The following is a 19,433-nucleotide window of genomic DNA, read 5'->3' as shown; positions in this document are numbered from 1 at the left end:
AATATTGAACGAAACAATAAATGCCAAGTTTGTGTATAAGCTAAATAAGTTAGAAAACCCTATCAGTCAATTGAAAGGAATCGAAAATACTTGATTTAGTTCATACTGATATTTGTGAATTTAGTAGAGTTTTGACTAGGGACCACAAATGATATTTTATCACTTTTATAGATGATTGCAGTAGATACTATAACGTGTTTCTCATAAAAAATAAGGATGAAGTCTTAGATAAATTTATTTTATTTAAAAATGAAGCAGAAACCCAAACTGGTAAGAAACTTAAAAGACTAAGGACCGATAGAGGAGGAGAGTATGAGTCGAGTAAGTTCAACGAATATTGTCAAACTTTTGGCATTGTTTATGAAGAGACTCCTCCATACTCCCTTTCGTCTAATGGAATAGCTGAACGAAAGAATAGAACATAAAAGACATGATTAACAGTCTCCTACTAACCTCTAGATTACCAAAGTATTTATGGGGAGAGGCTTTGAATATGGCTTGCCATATTTTGAATAGAGTCCCTCTGAAACACAATACGAGTACTCCTTTCGAATTGTGGAAAGGTAGGAAACAAGCCTCAAATACTTTCGAGTGTGGGGGTGCCTAGAAAAAGTGCTAGTCCCATAACACAAACGAAAGAAATTGGGTCCTAAGATGGTTGATGCTGTGTTCTTGGGCTATGTGAAGACAAGTTATACCCTAATATTTCTAGTTATTAAATTAGAAATTCCAAGCATTGAGGTCAACACAATAGTTGAATTTCGTGATGCAGTACCTTCAAATATTTCGCCTGATGATTCACTTGCCTCCACATCTATTCCTGAACATGTGGAAAAGATGTCAAATGTAGGGGTTAGCCCTAGTAGTTCTAATCGGACTCATGAGAAGTCAGATGAACCTAGACGGAGTAAGAGAGCTAGGATTGTCAAGAATTTTGAAAGTGACTTTGTCACTTACGATATCGAGGATGATTCGATCACTTTCAAAGATGCTATGGCTTCTGAAGAAGCCAAGCAGTGGAAAGAAGCTGCCAAAAGTGAGATGGACTCCATTGTTTCCAATGGAACGTGGGTGCTAGTCGATCTCCCTCCGAGGTGTACTACTATTGGGTAAGTGGATCTTTAAAAGGAAATTGAAGCCTGATGGGACCATAGATAAGTTTAAAGTCAGATTGATGGCTAAAGGGTTTAAAAAAAAGGAGGGAATAGACTATTTCAATACCTATTCTCCGGTAGCTTGATTGACTACAAATCTGGGTGCTCAAGTAAAAAGGACAGAGTAATTGGCATTGACTTTGTGGGAGCAAAGGACAATTTGGCTGATCCTTTGACGAAAGGATTGAATTTGTCACATGTTTATAAGTCCAGATTAGGGATGGGACTAAAAACCCATGAGTGATGTATCTATGACGGAAACCCAACCTTTTGAGTGGAGATCCCACAAAGAAGGTTCAATGTGGTATTAACAAGTCGTAAGGGTATGTTAGAGCACCAAACAGAATGATACTTTGTATTTGGAGTCCCTCCCCTGAAATTTTGGAAGGTGCTGGTACTGCAAGTATAGTAAGAGTTTATCTCTGAATGGGATCAAGTTTTATAAGACGAGATGCTAGCAGTGCATCCCTGGAGACGCCCAACTAAGTGAATATCGTTGTTTGGCCGCAACTAAGGAATTGGGTTATTCCTGAAAGCATTCATGAACAGGATCAGGATACATGCCTAAGTGTCAACCCTAAAGATCACAAAGCTGGTGGCTTGTTGTTACTGACATACATTATCACACTCACAGGCTTAAATTCAAGGCTTAGTTCCATTTGACCTGGTGATAACTGGCGTCAGATAACTTAGACAGTGGTTCAAATCGAAAGGTACCATTGTTGAAAGCAAGTCATGGAAACTTGAGTTCAAATCTATGAGTTTGTGGGGGATTGTTGTTTTTTTTTTTTTTTTGTGGAAACCCATAGAATTGAAGATACATTTCTATTGCCAACATCCATTTTCATTTGCCTTGAAAAGCATTCAATTCAATATTGAATGTAATGAAACAGTTTTTCAAAATCAGCCTCAAATTGCAATTGGATGAGATGAAACAACAATTTTTGTTCAAAATCAGCTTTCGGTTCTGGATGGGGATTCATGGCCATTAATTTTGTCTTCATTATTTTTTTTAATTACTGATTTTTGAAGCTTATATAAAGGCTTGTCTCTTCACCCACACCATAAACAACAAACTCACACTTTGAGTTTTCTCTCCCTCTCTCTCTTTCGGGTTCTATATTTTGTTAGATTTGAGCTATAAAGTTTTGATTACGAGCTTCTGAGTGTTTGATCGAGGTGTTCTTTGGTATAGTGCTAAAATCGAAAGAACTGTAACCGTCTTATCGTGGGAGAAATTACGTTGAACCCGGTGCACTTCTGATACGGGGTGTATATTTTCTTCAAGGCAAGCAGTAATTTTGCGATTCGGTTAAATTAACGACTTCAATTTGACTAAGAATTGTTACGATACAATTCTCGTTGTAAGTTTTCGATTTAAATTTCTTGTCATAAATAGCATTTCTAATTGCTTTATGTATTTGTTCCAACGTGGCTTTAATTGCTTTTAATTTCTAAATTTGATTGTAATATTTCAAAACGTCGTTTCGATTGTTTGAAACCAAAAATTTTTCAAACATAATGCAGTGCCTATCCTATGGCCAAGCAACACAGACTCCCCTTCACCAACAACATTCATTCTGAGCATATCCTAGACCTTATACACATTGATCTAGAGGATCTTATCACTTACCCTCTCTAACTAGATGTAGTTACTTTCTTACTATTGTAGACGACTTCAGTCGAGCTACACGAACTTTTCTTCTTAAATACAAATCCCATGTTCATCAAACCTTAGCAAACTTCCTCACTATGGTCAAAACACAATTCCAGACTGTGCACTGATAGTCATTATCTACAATTTTAAAAAATATTAACATTTTAAAGCACATAATTGTATTTGATTATTGATAAAATGATGTTATTTCATAAAAGTCATAAAATTTGCATTAATGTCCAAATTTGTCCTAAAATTACATTAAGCTATATTTTGTGAATTGCATAAAATTATGGTAAAAAAGTTTATTATTGTTGTGAAGGTTGTCATTATTTAAAAATATATAGTTCCCATTGTGCACATATACAAACAGGTCAATCTTTTTTTTTTAAAACCTGATTCATGATTAGTTAGAAAAGAAGACAAATGTTTCCATGAACTTCCAGCATTATACAATAAAACCTAATCCCTCAAGGATGAACAACCTCCACAGTGTACTCAAGAACAACATCACCATTAGTGTTGTTCAAGGAATATGTCTTGACCAAAACAAACCCCCTGGCCAGCCTGAACCGCCCTCTCCCTCCAACCACAGCCAGTTCCCGGTGATTCTCCGTTATCGGATTCCTAGAAAACACACTGAGTGAACTCCCTTTAAACTTCCCACTTGTAAAACCAAGATCAATATACAAGACCAAAGTCAAGTCCTTGTCCTGGCTCGATGAGACGTATATTCCTCGTGCGTTGCCAATGACTTTTTTGAGGTTATCTCAGGCCCTTCCATGAGTAGATCATCAATGGCGAATGTGGAGCCAATAGGTGTCGGTCCGTCCTCTTTTTTAGTGGTGTTCGGACCAGCTATCTGCACTGCACTTGGTTTGTTTCCACTTAGAATGTCATGAACGTAGAAGCGAAGATGAGTTCTCTTTTCCTGAACTGCCTCATACGGCCGGCTTTCGGAGTAGTATTTGGAGAGAACTGGTGTAGTCCATACGCTAAGTACTAATATCCATGCCACGAGTACAACCTTCTCCATTTCTCTGCTTTTATCAAGCAGTTTCTTTTAAATTTTTTTTTAAGGTTATTTTTTCCTATAATTAAAATTTTGTCTTATAACCAATTAATTCATAAAACATACAACATATATACAATCAATTTAATACATAGAACATATATACAATCTTTTTAAAATTACAAATTTTAAAAAGAAATTCTGTAATTTTAAAAAGTTCCATATATATTTTTAAAATTCCAAAAATTCAAAAATATTTCTGTAATCTTAAAAAAATTGGATTTCTTTTAAAATTACACGTTTTAAAAAAAAATTCAGTAATTTTAAAAAAATTCAGAAATTCAAAAAAGATTCTAAAATATAAAAAAATTTCTTTTTTATAAAATTATAGAATTTAAAAAAAAATTCAGTTATTTTAAAACATTGGAAAAAGTTATTTAAATTTTCAGAAATTCGGAAAAATTTTAGAAAAGCTTCAAAGATTTCTGAAATTTTAATAAAATTATAGAAATTCAAAAATATTTCAGAAATTTTAAAAAATCTGGATTTTATTTTTAAATTATAGAATTTAAAAAATTTCAGTAATTTTAAAAAATTTCCAAAATTTTTAAAAATTGCAGAAATTTAAAAACTTTTCTGAAATTTTAAAAAAATCTTATTTTATAGAATTTAAAAATAATTTTAGTTATTTTAAAAACTTGGAAAAAATTATTTAAATTTTCAGAAATTCGGAAAAAATTTCAGAAAAGCTTCCAAAATTTCTGAAATTTAATAAATTTACATAAACTTTTTTAAATGTAATGAAATGTAATTTTTTTAAATTTTTTTGTAAAATTTAACACATTTATCAACAAAAATAACAACAAACATTAAAGTAAATTAAACAAATATTCAAATAAATTAAAAAAATTAGGAGATTGTACTCTTTTGATTTCCATTTTTTTTTTTTAACAAAAACTACCTAGAGGTGGGGGAAACTTTTCGGAGTCCCCTATATTAAAATTCACAAAATAATTACAGCGGGGAGAGCAACCTCCCTAGAATTTCTAGTAAAGCCATAAACAAGTAGTACTACTCCCTTACAAATAGAGCAACAATAAACATGGAGTACCTCCCTTACAACAAAATACCCGAACAGGTGTCGAAGAAAAATTATGGCGAGTCAAAAAGGATTTTTGTTATCCCACCACGTCCTGGATCGCACAGCACCTGCAAATAAAGCTGTACAAAAATGCCAAGCCAGAATGTGTTAAATTTTGCATTTAAAATTTTGTTATTATGCATTTTATTTGTCAATCCTGCAAGAGCTTTCCCAGGCCGTACCACAGATCCCTTCAAGTGGTATTAAAGACCTGTTCGATGTAGGGGCCGATGGTTATGTGTTAACGTGCTTTTTACGGCTTTTGAAGCATGTTTCTATCGCTTTTCGTTTATTGGTTATATGATGAAAATGGCTCGTTCATTTTTTGCATTTATGGATGTTTAAAGCATGTGAAAAATTTAAAATTTTTCAAGGTTTATGCTTTATTTTGCTATTTTAAATTAAACACAAAAAAGAAAGAAAATCGCAGCATGAACTGTTGTTGTTGGCGCACAGTGCTCACACGGCCAGGCCCGCGCCCAGGCAAGGGAGCCTGCGCACAGCCTGGGCCGACACGCACACTACGAACGCTGTAGATAGGGCGGGCGCGCAGGCATCGACGTCAGCACGCACTGCAGGGCAGACAACCGATGGTGGGTTGTTTTTCGCCTTTTTTCAAAAATTTGATTTTCTTGAAATTTTCTTCATTATTAATTATGTTGTTCTTTTTCATTTTTTGATAAAATTGAATTTTTCCAAAAATATTAAAATTGCATAACTAATTAGATTTATTATATGCATTGGATGCACATATTTTCTATTAGCTTTTAATTGCAAATTACGAATATGTGCTTTCTTTGTATAATTTATTTTCTAATATTGGATATCATGAATTATTGTATTACATAAGATGTATACTTTGAAATGTATTAGTGGATGATCACGAAGCCCACGACCTTTTGTATGTTTATTGGTTGGAATGCTATCTTCTCTCACCCTCTCGTTTTTAGGCTTGCAATAATAAGACTTGCTACCTCCCTCCTAATGTACTTCTCCCGATTTCTGATCGTGGTTTCTTTTTAAATATAATGAGAGTAGTATATGAAATTTTCTTGAGGTTTTTATTTTTAAGAAAGCCCAGGGAGAAGAAAGTCCATGGAGGAGGAGAGACACGAAGAAATTACAAGGTCCATCTATATATTGATGGGTAAAATATTTTGCAATAACATAGGACCACCTTACTGACCATAAACTCACTGCGGGCTTAGTGGATCACATAAGTTGGGCTTCATGATCATCCATTCATACATTTCAAAGTGTACATCTTATGTAATACAACAATTCATGATATCCAATATCACAAAATAAATTATACGAAGAAAATATAGGTTCGTAGTTGCAATTAACGGACGGTAGAAAATATGTGCATCCAATGCACATAATAAATCTAATTAATTATACAACTTAAAATTTTTTAGAAAAATCAAATTTTATAAAAAATTAAAAAAATGCATAATTAATAATAAAAAAATTCAAAAAACCAAATTTTCAAAAAACTATAAAAAAGGACTCGGCCGTCGCTGAGGCCTACAGCGCACGCTGTGGCAGCCTGGAGGGAAAGAGTTGGGAGGGAAAAAGTTTGTTGGGAACTGAGCAGTTTCTTGCTGCCTTGCTGGCCTCTTCTGCTTCTCCTCAACCCCTCGCCTTCCACCCGTTCCTTTTTCTGTCGCTCAATCGCACGAATCGAAGTACAAAGCTCTCCCCACTACTCCACTCCTCCCACTTCTCTTCTGAAAATGAGGCCCCAGCGTCTGAGTTTCAGTGGAGATGGAGAAGGAGAAGACGAAGAAGATAAGCAACAAACTACTCACGAGGCAGACGAAGAAACCGATTCTGACTCAGACTCCAAAAGCGAAGAAGAGGAAAGCACAGCAGCAGTACCTCCGAAGAAGACCAAGTTGAATCCACCGCGTGAAGAAGAAGGACCCGTATCTGGAAAAGAGGAGTCGGAGTGCTCTGCCGCAAAACCTAGCGTGAAGAACACCCCTTTCTCTAAGATATTCTCCGAAGAGGATGAAATCGCTCTGCTTAAAGGCCTCGCCGTTTTCTGGGCTGACGGGAGGAACAACAAGTGGACCGAGTTTTACAACTTCATCAAGGACAATCTCCAGCATCAGTTTACCAGAACTCAGGTGTCTGAGGAGATTCGTAGGCTCAAGGGCAAGTTTGAGAACAATTTTAAAAAAGCTCGCGCCAATGGGGACTGGGTTGATTTCTTGGACGCCCATGAATCCGCTGTGTTTGATGTGTCGAAGACACTGTGGGGAGAAGATAAATGCGAAGCTGGGGATAAACATGCTGAAAAAGGAAAGGAGACACCACAAAAGGGAGACAGAAGCAGATTCCAAAAGAAGAGAAAACGGGCTGGGAAAGAGCATGATGCAGACAAAGAGATAATGAAGAACCAAAAAAAAACGGGGAAGATTGACAAAGAGGAGTTTGCTTCTGCTTACCCACTCGTGGCATTGTCTTTGAATGAAAATGGATATCCCAACTTCATCAAGGAGAAATTCCTTTTGATTGGCAGAGAGAAGTTACAGGAGCTGGAAGAGAAGTGGAGGGATGTGAAAGCTGCAGAGCTTAGCCTGGAGCTTAAAAGGATTGATTTGATTAGGAGGGACTTGCACAATCTACTCTGAAGCAAATGAAGGATTTAAGAGACTTTTTGGCTTTTGAACAGGTATAACATACTGTTGCTGTCCATCTTAGTGTTAGTTTTTAGTTGTTTCTGAATGTTGATATCAGTTATATATGCTGTTTTGTTGAGTTGATGTCTGTTTTTGTGGAAAATTAGATTTGATGGAGTCCTTTTTATGTCTTTGACAGAGTTCTTGTCTTCGAAATTTTAAAGCAGGTCTTCAGATTATTACATAAATTAGGTGCACTTGCCTGTTTGCACAATGAAGTCTTCATGTCATAACTAATAAAAGAGAATCAAGTCACAAGTTAGGAAGCAGATAAAATATTTGCCTCATAGGCAGCAGCAGCTGCACTTAGAATGCACAAATACTATGGCTAAGAATGTCATAAAGAATTCTTAACGAGTTCCCAAGGATGGAGAAAGGGCTAATGCTTCCGTCATACTAGATTATGATCCCAGGTTTACCAAACTACCTTTGGCTTATTAGTTCAGATAAGATTCCAATCTAATATTTCAGAGACAGTAAAAGGTTAAATGGTTAGACAAAAAATTTAGTTTGTTGTTGCATAAGCCACAAACATATGGCCGGTTCTCTTTTTCCCCTTGGCTAAAATCATTAAGGGTGTATTTGGACAGAGAGATTTGGATTTGATGTAAGGATTTGGAGAATGGATTTCATGACAATATTATTAGGATGCAAATGCAATCTAATAGATAAGATCTATGGATACCAAGTTTAAACAAGCAGGTTACAAGCAAAACACAGGAGAAGTACACTAAGATGTTTGCATTCATATTCCTTTCACTAATTATGTTTTTATACAATGCATTGTCTCACATTCTAATCATGAAATTTGGCATTGGAAGTCTCTAGTCTTGAATGATTACTCTTGCGGTAATTTCATGGCCCCAACATCCTTACTATAAATCCCATCTTGCTGCTGCTGGTGGCCCAAAGAGAAAATGAAGAAAAATAGTGTAAGTAAATAAGAAAAATAAAGAGAAGGGCAGGGGAACAAGAAGTTAAAGAATGAAACAGTTACATCCCAGAAACATATTTTTAGAGAATCAGATGCATTAGCCAACCAACTGTTCTAACGAAAAAGTGAAACAGAAAGACAGAGTACAAATCAGAGAATATGTTCTTCGGAGAAGCCGTATTTGACTTAGGAAAAAGGCACTATTAGATGAACAAAAAAAACTAGTGCGAATTTTTTCTATTTTCTGATACGTAGACAAATAGATATTTCGAGACATTGTTGTCCATTATTACATCAAGTTTTTGATTCCTTTTGAATGTCTAATTAGCCAATTAAGAACTGAACTTGGGTATGACTGCTTTACAAGCATGCAAAATCCAGCTTGGATTAATGAAAATTTGGTGATCCCAAAGCTCAGCTAAATCTTTTTATAAATGACCTATGCTATCCAAATAATCCACTCTTTAAAATGGATGAACCGGTTCTGACATAATGGAGATTTCTTATAATAGCTATATTTTACTATGTTGTATTGAAAAAGGAATACTTAATTAATGTTTGATCGAGAAATTGAAGAAATAAGCTCCATGAGTTTAAGACTTAAAAAACGCTAACTTTAACCATAGCTAGCGAATAGAGATTTCCTTTGTAGTCTCAGTAGTTTTTAGCTGTTAGATGGCAACGTATCCTTCCATAAAAGGATCTATGGGAATTTGACATCAATTTGTTGTTTCAATTAATGTTTCAATTTGGTGTTTTCATAACGTCAATTCTAAATCACCTAGTGGTCCTACACATGCACCACCACCTATGCTTGGCCATCCTCAGGTTTTGTATCTAATAACAAGTAAGCATTTTTCAAGTGGTTATGTATCATATGCAATTTCTATTTTGTATCTAACCCTTTAGCATTTACATGTTCTTTTTGTGCCTTATTCAAGTCGACCAACCATTATGAAGGATGGTAAACAATGTCACATTGTCAAACTTGAACACTGCAATGCAATCTGAACAACTCAAGGATAAGGGGAAGAGAAAGAAGTAGACAAAACAGGGCACTTGTTTTTGTGTAGGATGTGAATTTTTATCATGACTAGCCAACATGAATATGTTGCCTTTTTGTAAAGCGAGAAAGATACTTGTTTGATGATTTGTTTTGCCACATTACAAATGTTGTGGATTTTTTGTACATGATGTGCTCTGTTTGGACAGATGACAAATTAAGAAACGTGTGAATGTTAACAACTTTTGTATAAATTATAATTCTAAATATCAATTAAGTTGGCACTTTTGACTGAATTGCAACTCTTTTTTGCTTCTTTTTGTTTCTGTCAGAAATAAATGGGGGAAAAATTGCAATTTTGGTCCCAGTAGATAGATACTGTTGTAATTTTGGTCCCACACATTACGGGCTCAGCAATTTTGATCCCCCAGAAAGAAAAACTTTTGCACTTTTAGTCCTAACCTTGTTTAAACTGTTATGTGAGGGATGAAAACCCACTTTTGAAAGGTCAAAGGTGGTTTTTCATGGTTTGAAACTCACTAGACTTTTTGAAGGGAATTATATCCTATTATGTCACAATTTGAATGCATCTCACGATAAAATGACAAGTTTTTCCACTAAATTTTGCAAAAAGATAAGCTGCCCAGTTATGAAAGATAAAAAAAAAAATGTCTCTGCAATAAAATAAGCTGCACACTTGTGATAAATAAAAAAAATAAGGGTAAATTACATCAACAGTTCCTTAAGTTTGACATAATTATAAATACATTTCTATTAAATCAAAAATTATATTTACCCTGCTTGAGGTTTGTCCCATCTAACATTTAACTCCATCGATAGGTTTTCGGTGAATTTATCACATATTATACCCAAAATATCCCTAATAAAATGTTTGACTATTATTTGACCAATTTTGAGACAAAAATGCCCTTTGGACCAAATTGTAATATTTTAAAATATTAAGGGAGTTAGATGTTATGATCACACATATTTTTTACTTAAATGTAATATTTTATTTTTTCTTTGCAAACCTAGCTGTTTTTTGTCCATTGCAGGGATTATCTTATATATTAGGGTGAAGTAAATCCACACCTTCTGAGATTTAGTATAATTACAAATACATCCTTGTTAGGTAGGAAATTACATTATCCTCCTTGAGTGCTTGCAAAAAAAAATCTGCAATACAAAGACACCCTTCATTTATCTGGCAAAAAAATAAATAAATTTTTAAAAAAGACTAAAAATTCCTTCAACAAAACTTCATTACACTAGAAAAAAAAAAGGCGGAATTTGGGGCGGGTTTAGGAACAATTTATTTGTTTTTTCTTTTGTATGGTTTTCAAGATACCAAACTAATTGGGAGCGGTTTTTGGAACAATTTTGGGACGGTTGGACATCCATCCTTGTAAATGGTGTTACAAATACTTAGGAATAGTTCATGCAAGACCATTCCTATCTGGGACGGGCTCCGTAACATTATATGAAAAATCGTTCCTAGTATTAAATTTATCAAAAAAATTATTTTTTTAATTGGAACGGTTTTGATGAAATTTGGAACAGTTACTGTATTTCTATTGGGTTACTTTTGCAATGATTTTTGGAATCCTTGTGCTTGAATTTTAAAACTGTTTTTTTTTTTTTTTTTTGTATTGGTGATAAATATAGGAACGATCTTTGAATGATTTTTTTGTCGATCTTTCCAATAGTTTTAGGCACGGGTATATTTTTGTTTGGAACAGTCTTCTGTACGGTTTTAGGAACGGTCAGTTTTATTTAGGAGCACGTATATAAAATTATTTTAATATTGGTATTAGGAATAGTCTGTCTTAGTTTGGAACACATACTTAAAACTGAAGTAGCAATGGTATTAAGAATGGTCAACCACTATTTAGGAACACTTGTTTGAAATTGTTATGGCAATGGTATTTGGAATAGTCAATGCAGGTAGGAACACGTGTTTAGAACTGTTTTAGTAATGGTATTTGCAACGGTCATTTACTTAGATTTGTAATATTTTCTAACTATTACTAGAGTCATTTCAATTTTTTTAATTTTTTTATATTTTATAATTTATTCATATATTTAATAAAATAAATAAATATATATTTTAATAAAATTTAAATATATAATTAAATTAATTTAAAACATTTTTAACTAATTATATTTATGAATTTAATTAATTTAATAAATATGAAATAATGGAATGTAATAAACATTATGAAACATGAACAATCAAGGAAAAATATTTTATTAATATGAAAAATTGCCTAATTACGTAGTTAGTGACATCCATATCGTCCTAGTTTGAGGCCGGGGGTTGTGTCGGAAGCAGTGCTGCGGTCGAGGAGGAGGCCCGCATCTCCCTCATCATTGCCATCATCGTCTCGAAACGGCCGATGCGGTCCTTCATAGCCGGGTTTGGCGGTGGTGGTGGCAATGGCGGTGTCGGCAGGGGTGGCGATGGTGATTTGAAGGTCCGGCTGTAGACGTGGGCCTCAAAACCAAGGCCAAATACTTGGCCCTTGTTCTTGCCCCGACTGTAGCCAGCCACATCTGTTGCTCTGTCACTGCCACCAAAGCCTCCAATTCGGCCGGGGCATCATGGTCCTCAACCGTGGCCTGAGGATGACGATCCTCCATCAACTTCTGAAATGTCTCCAGCAAAACAAACAAAATTATTAGTTCTTTAACCAAAAATTATTTTTTTTTTAAAAATAATATTAATAATCTACTTGCCGCCACCTCCGCTTCCCTCGGCCTGCTCTAGCTGTCATCCTCCTTTTTTTTTCCTTATAGAACCTTTCAAATAATTGTATCTACATGGGCGGCCGGCCGAACTCCGCCTTCTGTAGAAGAAAAAATAGTTAGCATCTTATTTATAAAATAATATTATTTACTTATCAACGTCCCCTCCCTCGGTACACAATCGAGGACGCCGTAGGGTTCGCCGTCCGATTCACCTTATTCTTCGTGGACTCCCACTGGAAGTCCTTGTTGGCCCAGTACGCCTGGAGCTGGAGCCAGACCTCGTTGGCCAATCAGAGTGGCTTGACCAGGCTGGACCTGGCGACGGAAAATGTATTTTCGGATATGCATTTCGGCCCATGTGTGTAAGACTTGGAATATGGACTCGTGATCACAGTCTCACTAGTAGGTCATCTACAATAATAAAATTAAACAAAACATTAGTAAAATTTATTAAACAATTTAGATTATTAGATAATACCAAATCAAATTTAAATTTGATTACCTTCATACTCTCGAACCAGAAATTTTAGTGCTCTTGCAGCACCTACCTCAGATATGGCTATGGGTGGAGAAAGTGTCCCCAAATGACTGCATTGATGTGCTCGTGGAAGCAGTGGTCAGACGTGAAAGGACATGTTAATTAGATATTTTCAAGATAAAATAATACTAAAAGAATTTGATAAATAAATTACCTCGCGTATCGAGGCTGATGTATTAGCGCGCTGAAGAGGGGGGGCCTGCTGGTGGTGGTGGTGGTGGTGGAGCAGCCATTGGTGTGGCAGACTGTTGTATTGTGTCATCAGCTACCGGTGTAGATTGCTGTATTGTCCAACATCATCTGAAGTCTGAGAGGCTGAGGACGGTGTGGTCGTGTCAGGTGGTGGGGGTGGTTGAAGGACTGCTTCCCTAACCTAAGCATCTGATGGTGCTACTGGAAGTGGCGGGCCACGACCGCGGCCACTACCACGACCATGTCCTCGACCACGTGGCACCGAGGCGTACCACTAGACATGATCTAAACAAATTATTGAGAAGTATTAGTCTAAATTTTTGCGATTATTGATATTAATATGTAAATAAAAAATAATATACTAATTCTTACAATCGAAAATACTATCATGAAGTTATGATTATTGTACTCATTAATTATTTAAAAATGTAATTCTCTTGTGCACATATACAAACGGCCAAGCATTACTTTAAGCTTGTTTAGTCTATCACATGGACTTTTCATTATAGTACAACTTAAGTTTATCTATTTTTTTCTCTATCAACATTGTCTTTAGTTGACAGATGAAGATGGATAAACAACTAGTTCTACAAGCAAAATTCACTTGATGGGCTAAACAAGCTTAAAGGCATGAATGATGTGTTTGTACGAGTGTTACAAAGGAATTAAATATTTTTAAATAATTATTAATTATTGAAAATATTGTCCTCTATTTGTTCTAGTTCTAATGATTCTATTATTGTATTTTAATTTGAAATATTACCTTAATTTTGTTATTGTTGACATTATTTTATAAATAATATTATTATTGGGATTATTGCTTAATTTTGTTATTATTGACATTATTATATAAAAATACTATTATTGGTAATATTTTCTAATTTTGTGATTATTGACATTGTTAAGTAAATAATGTTAATATTGGGAATATTAAATATTAGCTTAATTTTTGTGATTATTGACATTGTTATGTAAATAATATTATTATTGCAAATATTAGTTTAATTTTTGGGATTATTGATATTATTATGTAAAAATATTATTATTGAGAATATTGGTCTATTTTTTGTGATTATTTATATTCTTCTTTAAATAATGTTATTATTGGGATTTGTATATTGGTCTATTTTTGTGATTATTTACATTATGATATAAAAATGTTATAATGGGGAATAATGGTCTAATTTTTGTGATTATTTTTACATTATTATTTAAATAATGTTATTATTGAAATTATATATTGGTCAAATTTTGTGATTATTTATATTATGATGTAAAAATTATGTTATTGGGAATATTGGGCTAATGTCATGTAAAAAATAATATTACATCAATTAGCCTAATTATACAATAAATTGCACATCTCTACAACAAGTTTCACAAAAACATTTTGCAATATGATACAATACACACAAGAATTGCATAAATTTACATAATAATTTCATAAATTACACAACTATACAATTAATTTTGAAACATTACACAAATTACACAAGACTTACAGAAAAATATTATAATTTCAGAAAAAATAGATTATAATTAATTTCAATGTGATATGTATTTCTATAATTGCAGAAATTACATAAAAGTAATTTTTTACAGAACTTTTTCAAAAATCGCCAAAATTTTTTTAAAAAATAGAAAATCATGAAAATTGTTAAATTTTTAAAAAAAATTAAATATTTTTAAAATTACCAAAAATTATTACAATTTTTAATAATTATAGAAAATTATTAAAATTACAAAAAGTTGAGATTTTTTTAAAATTTCAGAAACGTATTAAAATTTTAAAAAATTACTTAAAATTATTAGAAATATTAATAGAGATTAAAGAAAATTTTTGAAAATCTCAAATAATTAAGAAAAAATTTTGAATTCTTTTTAAAAATTATAGAAGGAAAATAAAATTTTGCTGAGTGTTGTATATGTATTGACTTTTGGAACGGGCTCTTGAACAAGTATTTTTTGAAAAACCATTCCAAATAACCAAAACAACGTCGTTTCAGTTGACGAGCATTGGTCAAGTGTTCCTGGTTCATTTAGGAACGGTTGGTCGATGTGTTCCTACGATCGTTCCTAGAAACAAAAACGATGTCGTTTAGTCCAAACATGACGTTGTTTTAGAGCATTTTTAACAAAATCGTTCCTATTTTTAAAAAAATTGTTCTTAATTTTGTGCCAAAACTATTTTCCCTAAAAAGTTAGAAAAATAAATAATATAAGAAAAACCATCCCAAACAAGTTAATAATCATAAAAAGTAGACCATAAATTAATTAAGGCCATTAAAAACATGTAATGCTTTAAATTAAATTGATACATATTCAGAAGATCAAGTACATTTGTATATATAAGATTGTTAGTCTTACATAGATGTAAGTAGCATCTTATACTATTGTATTGGATCGCCTAATCAGATCATTAAAATTCTTATAATACCATTGGATATTATTACATCGACAAAATACTACATTCGATGAAGTTTTGGACATTTTGGTTATACGGCTACTGAGTTATCGTATTTTATACACAACCATCAAGGTCAAAAGCAATGCAACTGTCCATGAGAACATGTGATTTTAGATCAGACCACTAGATATATTCACATATGAAAAGTATTGTTATACGTTTAAGTTTGAAATTAATCAGAGTCTCGGAATTTGAGATATCATAATTGAAAAGTGAATGAGGAATCTATGGACATATTCAGGAACGGTATTGGAACCATTTTTTCTAAGATCATTTTAGGACTGGACATTTCATACATTTAGGCAAGATTTTATTTAAATTCAACTTAGGAACGGTCAATTATTTAAAAATCATTCCTATGTTTGATTTTTCCTCCACTTTTCATTTGGTGCAAAATTAAATTTTTTGGAACTGATTTTGGAACGGTTAAAATAAATTGACCGTTCCTATATTTTGATTTTTCCTCCTTTTTTATTTAGGATATTGTAATTTATTTAGGAACATATTTATTAAAGTCTGTTCAAAGTTGGAACGATATTTGGAATGATACATTGAATTTTGGACCGTTCCTAAATAGAAAAATATTATTTTTTATTCTTAAAAGTAATTTTTTATTTTGCAAATTGTCCACAAAATTAGCTGGTCAACTATTTTTACAAATTACTATCGGTAATTTTCTAATATTTGTAATTTTTTATCGATAAAATACAATGATTTACAATCTGTGCGGTTGGGCCTAAAATACACAATATTTTTTAAAAAACGCTGAACTGTTAATCATAATTATTGTCTTCTTCAATCTTATAATCCTCGTCAAATAGAGAGAAAATAAGAAGAATGGAAGAAGATAGTGAGATTAAATGGAAAGAGAGGAACACATATAGGAAACATTGAAATGGTCTTTGAAATGGCTACTGGAACACATATTTAGCTGTTAAAAAAATAGCTATTAATTTAGATTTTGCAACTGTCACTGGGACGGTTTAGGATTTTTTTTACCATTGAATTATAGTGGTTGTATTTCATCTGGAATAGTCTCAGTAATACAAAAAAAAAATAGTTCCAATTTGTAGGGGGTTTTCGAAACACATTATTGCTTAAGTAAAACTCATAACTTGAAACGGTTTTTTCGCTTAATTAATTAAGTGTGTACTAAAACTGCTCTAAATTGTATCTTATTTTGAAATACATTTTCTAACTGTTATCTTTTGGATCTATTTTCACACATATAGGAACGGCCGTTGCGAGACCGTCCCTAATTCTAATATTGTGTTCTAAACACAGTTCCAACCATTAACCGTTACTATGTTGGAATGCTCTTTAGAACGGATCTTGTAACTGTTTTCTTGGAACACATTTTGGAACGGTTTGGCTGTTCCAAAATTATAACCTAAAAAATATAGATCATAACGTCATCTATTAATATCCGTTCTTTATGTGTTCCAAAGCTCGTTCCATATTGGAACGATTTGCTTGTCCGTGCCAAATTTCGTCTTTTTTATTTTTATAGTATTAGGAGGGTAAATGTAATAACCTATCTAACAAGGATGTATTTATAATTATACTAAACTTCAAGGGTGTGAATGTAATTCACCTAATATTAATATAATCCCTGCAGTATTTAATGGACAAAAATGGCTATTTTAGCAAAAAACTTAAAATATTGTATTTAAGTACAAAGTATGTGACATCATAATATTTAACCCCCTCAATATTTTAAAATATTACAATTAGGTTCAAAGGGCATTTTCGTCTGAAAAGTTGGTCAAATCATAGTCAATTTTTTTATCAGGGGTATTTTGAGAATAACATGTGATAATTTCACCAGAACGCTACAGGTGGAGTTAAATGGAAGACGGAACAAAGCTCAAGGAGGGTAAATGTAATTTTTCATCTAACATGAATGTATTTGTAATTATGTCAAATTTTAGAGGATGTTGATGTAATTTATCAAAAAACTATTATTATGAATGAATTGTTAAATTATGAGATTGCAAAATTAAAGTGACCTCAAAAAATAAAAAAAATAAAAGCACTGCAAAATTAAAAACAAAAAAAATGAACTAACTGCATTGAAGCCAAAATTTACTATTTTTCCCCCATCTTGGGAATGAGCCAAAACACACTCGATATTTCCTTACTTTATTTTACACCTTATTTGTGTGAATTTTTTATTTTGAGTTTTCTATATATAATATATATACACACATATATCTATAAATATAATTAAAAGAGATATGATTTGAAAATAAATAGTGATTTTTATTTTTTAAAAAATAAAATATTTATATATATACATCTATATATATATATATAAAAGAGACATGGCTTGATAGTAAACAATGATTTTTGTCTTTTAAAACACAACATCAAACATACAACACTTATTTAAATTATATCTAAAAATAAATCCAAACAACATACTTCACAGTGTTTGAATTCATTTTTTCAGTATGTTGTTTTGTTGCATACTGAATGTTGTGTAATAGTATATTGCTTTCTTTAAAGACATAGCTGTATTTCAAAAGAAAAAAATAGTCCTCGTGGCTCAGTATTTCTATAATAAATATTTTTTTATATTTTAAAATATATAATCAATAAAAATAATATATATATAATCTTAATTGGGTAGTTACATAAATAGAAAATTTGAAAAATTGAATAAATTAATTATCTTACTAGTCATTTCTAAAATCACAAAAATATAGTCGATGCTAAAATCGTTACTTGGTGTTTAAAGTAGGCTTGTCAATGGGTAGGATCTTACTCTATAATCACAAAAATATATAATTTTAAAATTAAGAGCATATTTATATTTACATAATAAAAGCATAGTATAATAGCATGCAAGATGACGCAGTTTTGGCGAACATATGCTTACAAACCCTTCCTAACATCTAAATATGAGTTCAGTTGCATGATAGGATTGCTCTTCTCTCGGACTCGGACTTCGATCGCATTGCCAGATCCCTGGATGAACTCTGAAAAAAATCGTGCTTTCAACTAGCACCTAGTAGCCTATCAGAAAGTTTCTCCATCCAGCAGTCATAGCAAAGATGCCAAGATTCCTGTCTGTTACTTTAACTGGCCAATCCCTCCCTTGCCCATCCACCAGTGTTATTTTCCTATGCGTTGCTATTCCATATGCCTATCGCGAAATGCTTCGGGGTCGACTGTGTTGTGAGTTATCGCGATCGTGGCAGCAGCAATAACAGCTTGAAGCTTGAAGACGATGACCCAAGCTAGTTGGCAGCCACGCCGGCAAGTAGTTAGATGGTAGTTAGCTTCGTCTTCTTATATAATGCTCTTTCTCTGCCTCTAACTTCTTCTTGAATTGAGTTGAATGGGAAGATTAGTTCACTCACCAAAATATCTAAGATGGCCACAATTATTTTCTCTGCAAGTTCTGTAGTCCTTCATGGTATCAGAGCTTTCAATGGAAGGTCCCTGCATACCCATGTTCATAAACTAACATGTGAAACGGATCGAGCCAATCTCAGCAATGGCGGAGACATCAACTCCCACTGTGACTAGACAGCCCTACCTGAAGCACTGCAACTCCATGGATTAGATATCCTGGAATGGTGCTGGTGAGTGCTCCTCTCAACGGAAATAACTATTTGAATTGGAGTTTTCGAGTTAAGCCTGCATTATGAGCTAAGATGAAATTAGGTTTCATTGATGGAACCTCTGCGAAACCAAGTGCGAATGATCCACACTCTGAGCAGTGGATTAGGATATTGTAACCACGTGGATTTTGAACTCTATTTCTAAGGATATTGTAGAGGCCTTTATGTATACGAAGTCCTCTAGGAACCTTTGCTTGGATCTTGAACAACGATACGGCGAATGTAATAGTCCATAGTTCTATCAACTGCAAAGGGAAATTTGCTCAATGAC

At 33.1% G+C, this 19,433-nt stretch overlaps 1 protein-coding gene and 1 pseudogene across 1 annotated transcript; one reads left to right on the top strand and one right to left on the bottom strand.

Moving 5' to 3' along the window:
- Positions 1 to 3,281: 3,281 nt before the first annotated feature.
- Positions 3,282 to 3,847, bottom strand: LOC148788436 (dirigent protein 4 pseudogene; annotated as a pseudogene).
- Positions 3,848 to 6,483: 2,636 nt separating this feature from the next.
- On the top strand, positions 6,484 to 9,774 carry LOC148788435 (STOREKEEPER protein-like). The gene is made up of 2 exons (XM_088879466.1): positions 6,484 to 7,644; positions 9,527 to 9,774. The coding sequence occupies exon 1, from the start codon at positions 6,701 to 6,703 to the stop codon at positions 7,601 to 7,603; it is 903 nt and encodes a 300-aa protein (XP_088735592.1). The 5' UTR covers positions 6,484 to 6,700; the 3' UTR covers positions 7,604 to 7,644; positions 9,527 to 9,774.
- Positions 9,775 to 19,433: the final 9,659 nt, after the last annotated feature.

The sequence above is a fragment of the Sesamum indicum genome, linkage group LG4 (genome assembly GCF_026168435.1).
Source record: "Sesamum indicum cultivar Baizhima isolate 11 linkage group LG4, ASM2616843v1, whole genome shotgun sequence".
Classification (NCBI taxonomy): domain Eukaryota; kingdom Viridiplantae; phylum Streptophyta; class Magnoliopsida; order Lamiales; family Pedaliaceae; genus Sesamum; species Sesamum indicum.
Note: the sequence above shows the minus strand (reverse complement) of the source record. Positions and strands in the feature narration are given on the sequence as shown.

What these genes read in the sequence shown, in the direction of transcription:
- LOC148788435 (XM_088879466.1), top strand. Translation starts at nt 6,701, where the DNA reads ATGAGGCCCCAGCGTCTGAGTTTCAGTGGAGATGGAGAAGGAGAAGAC.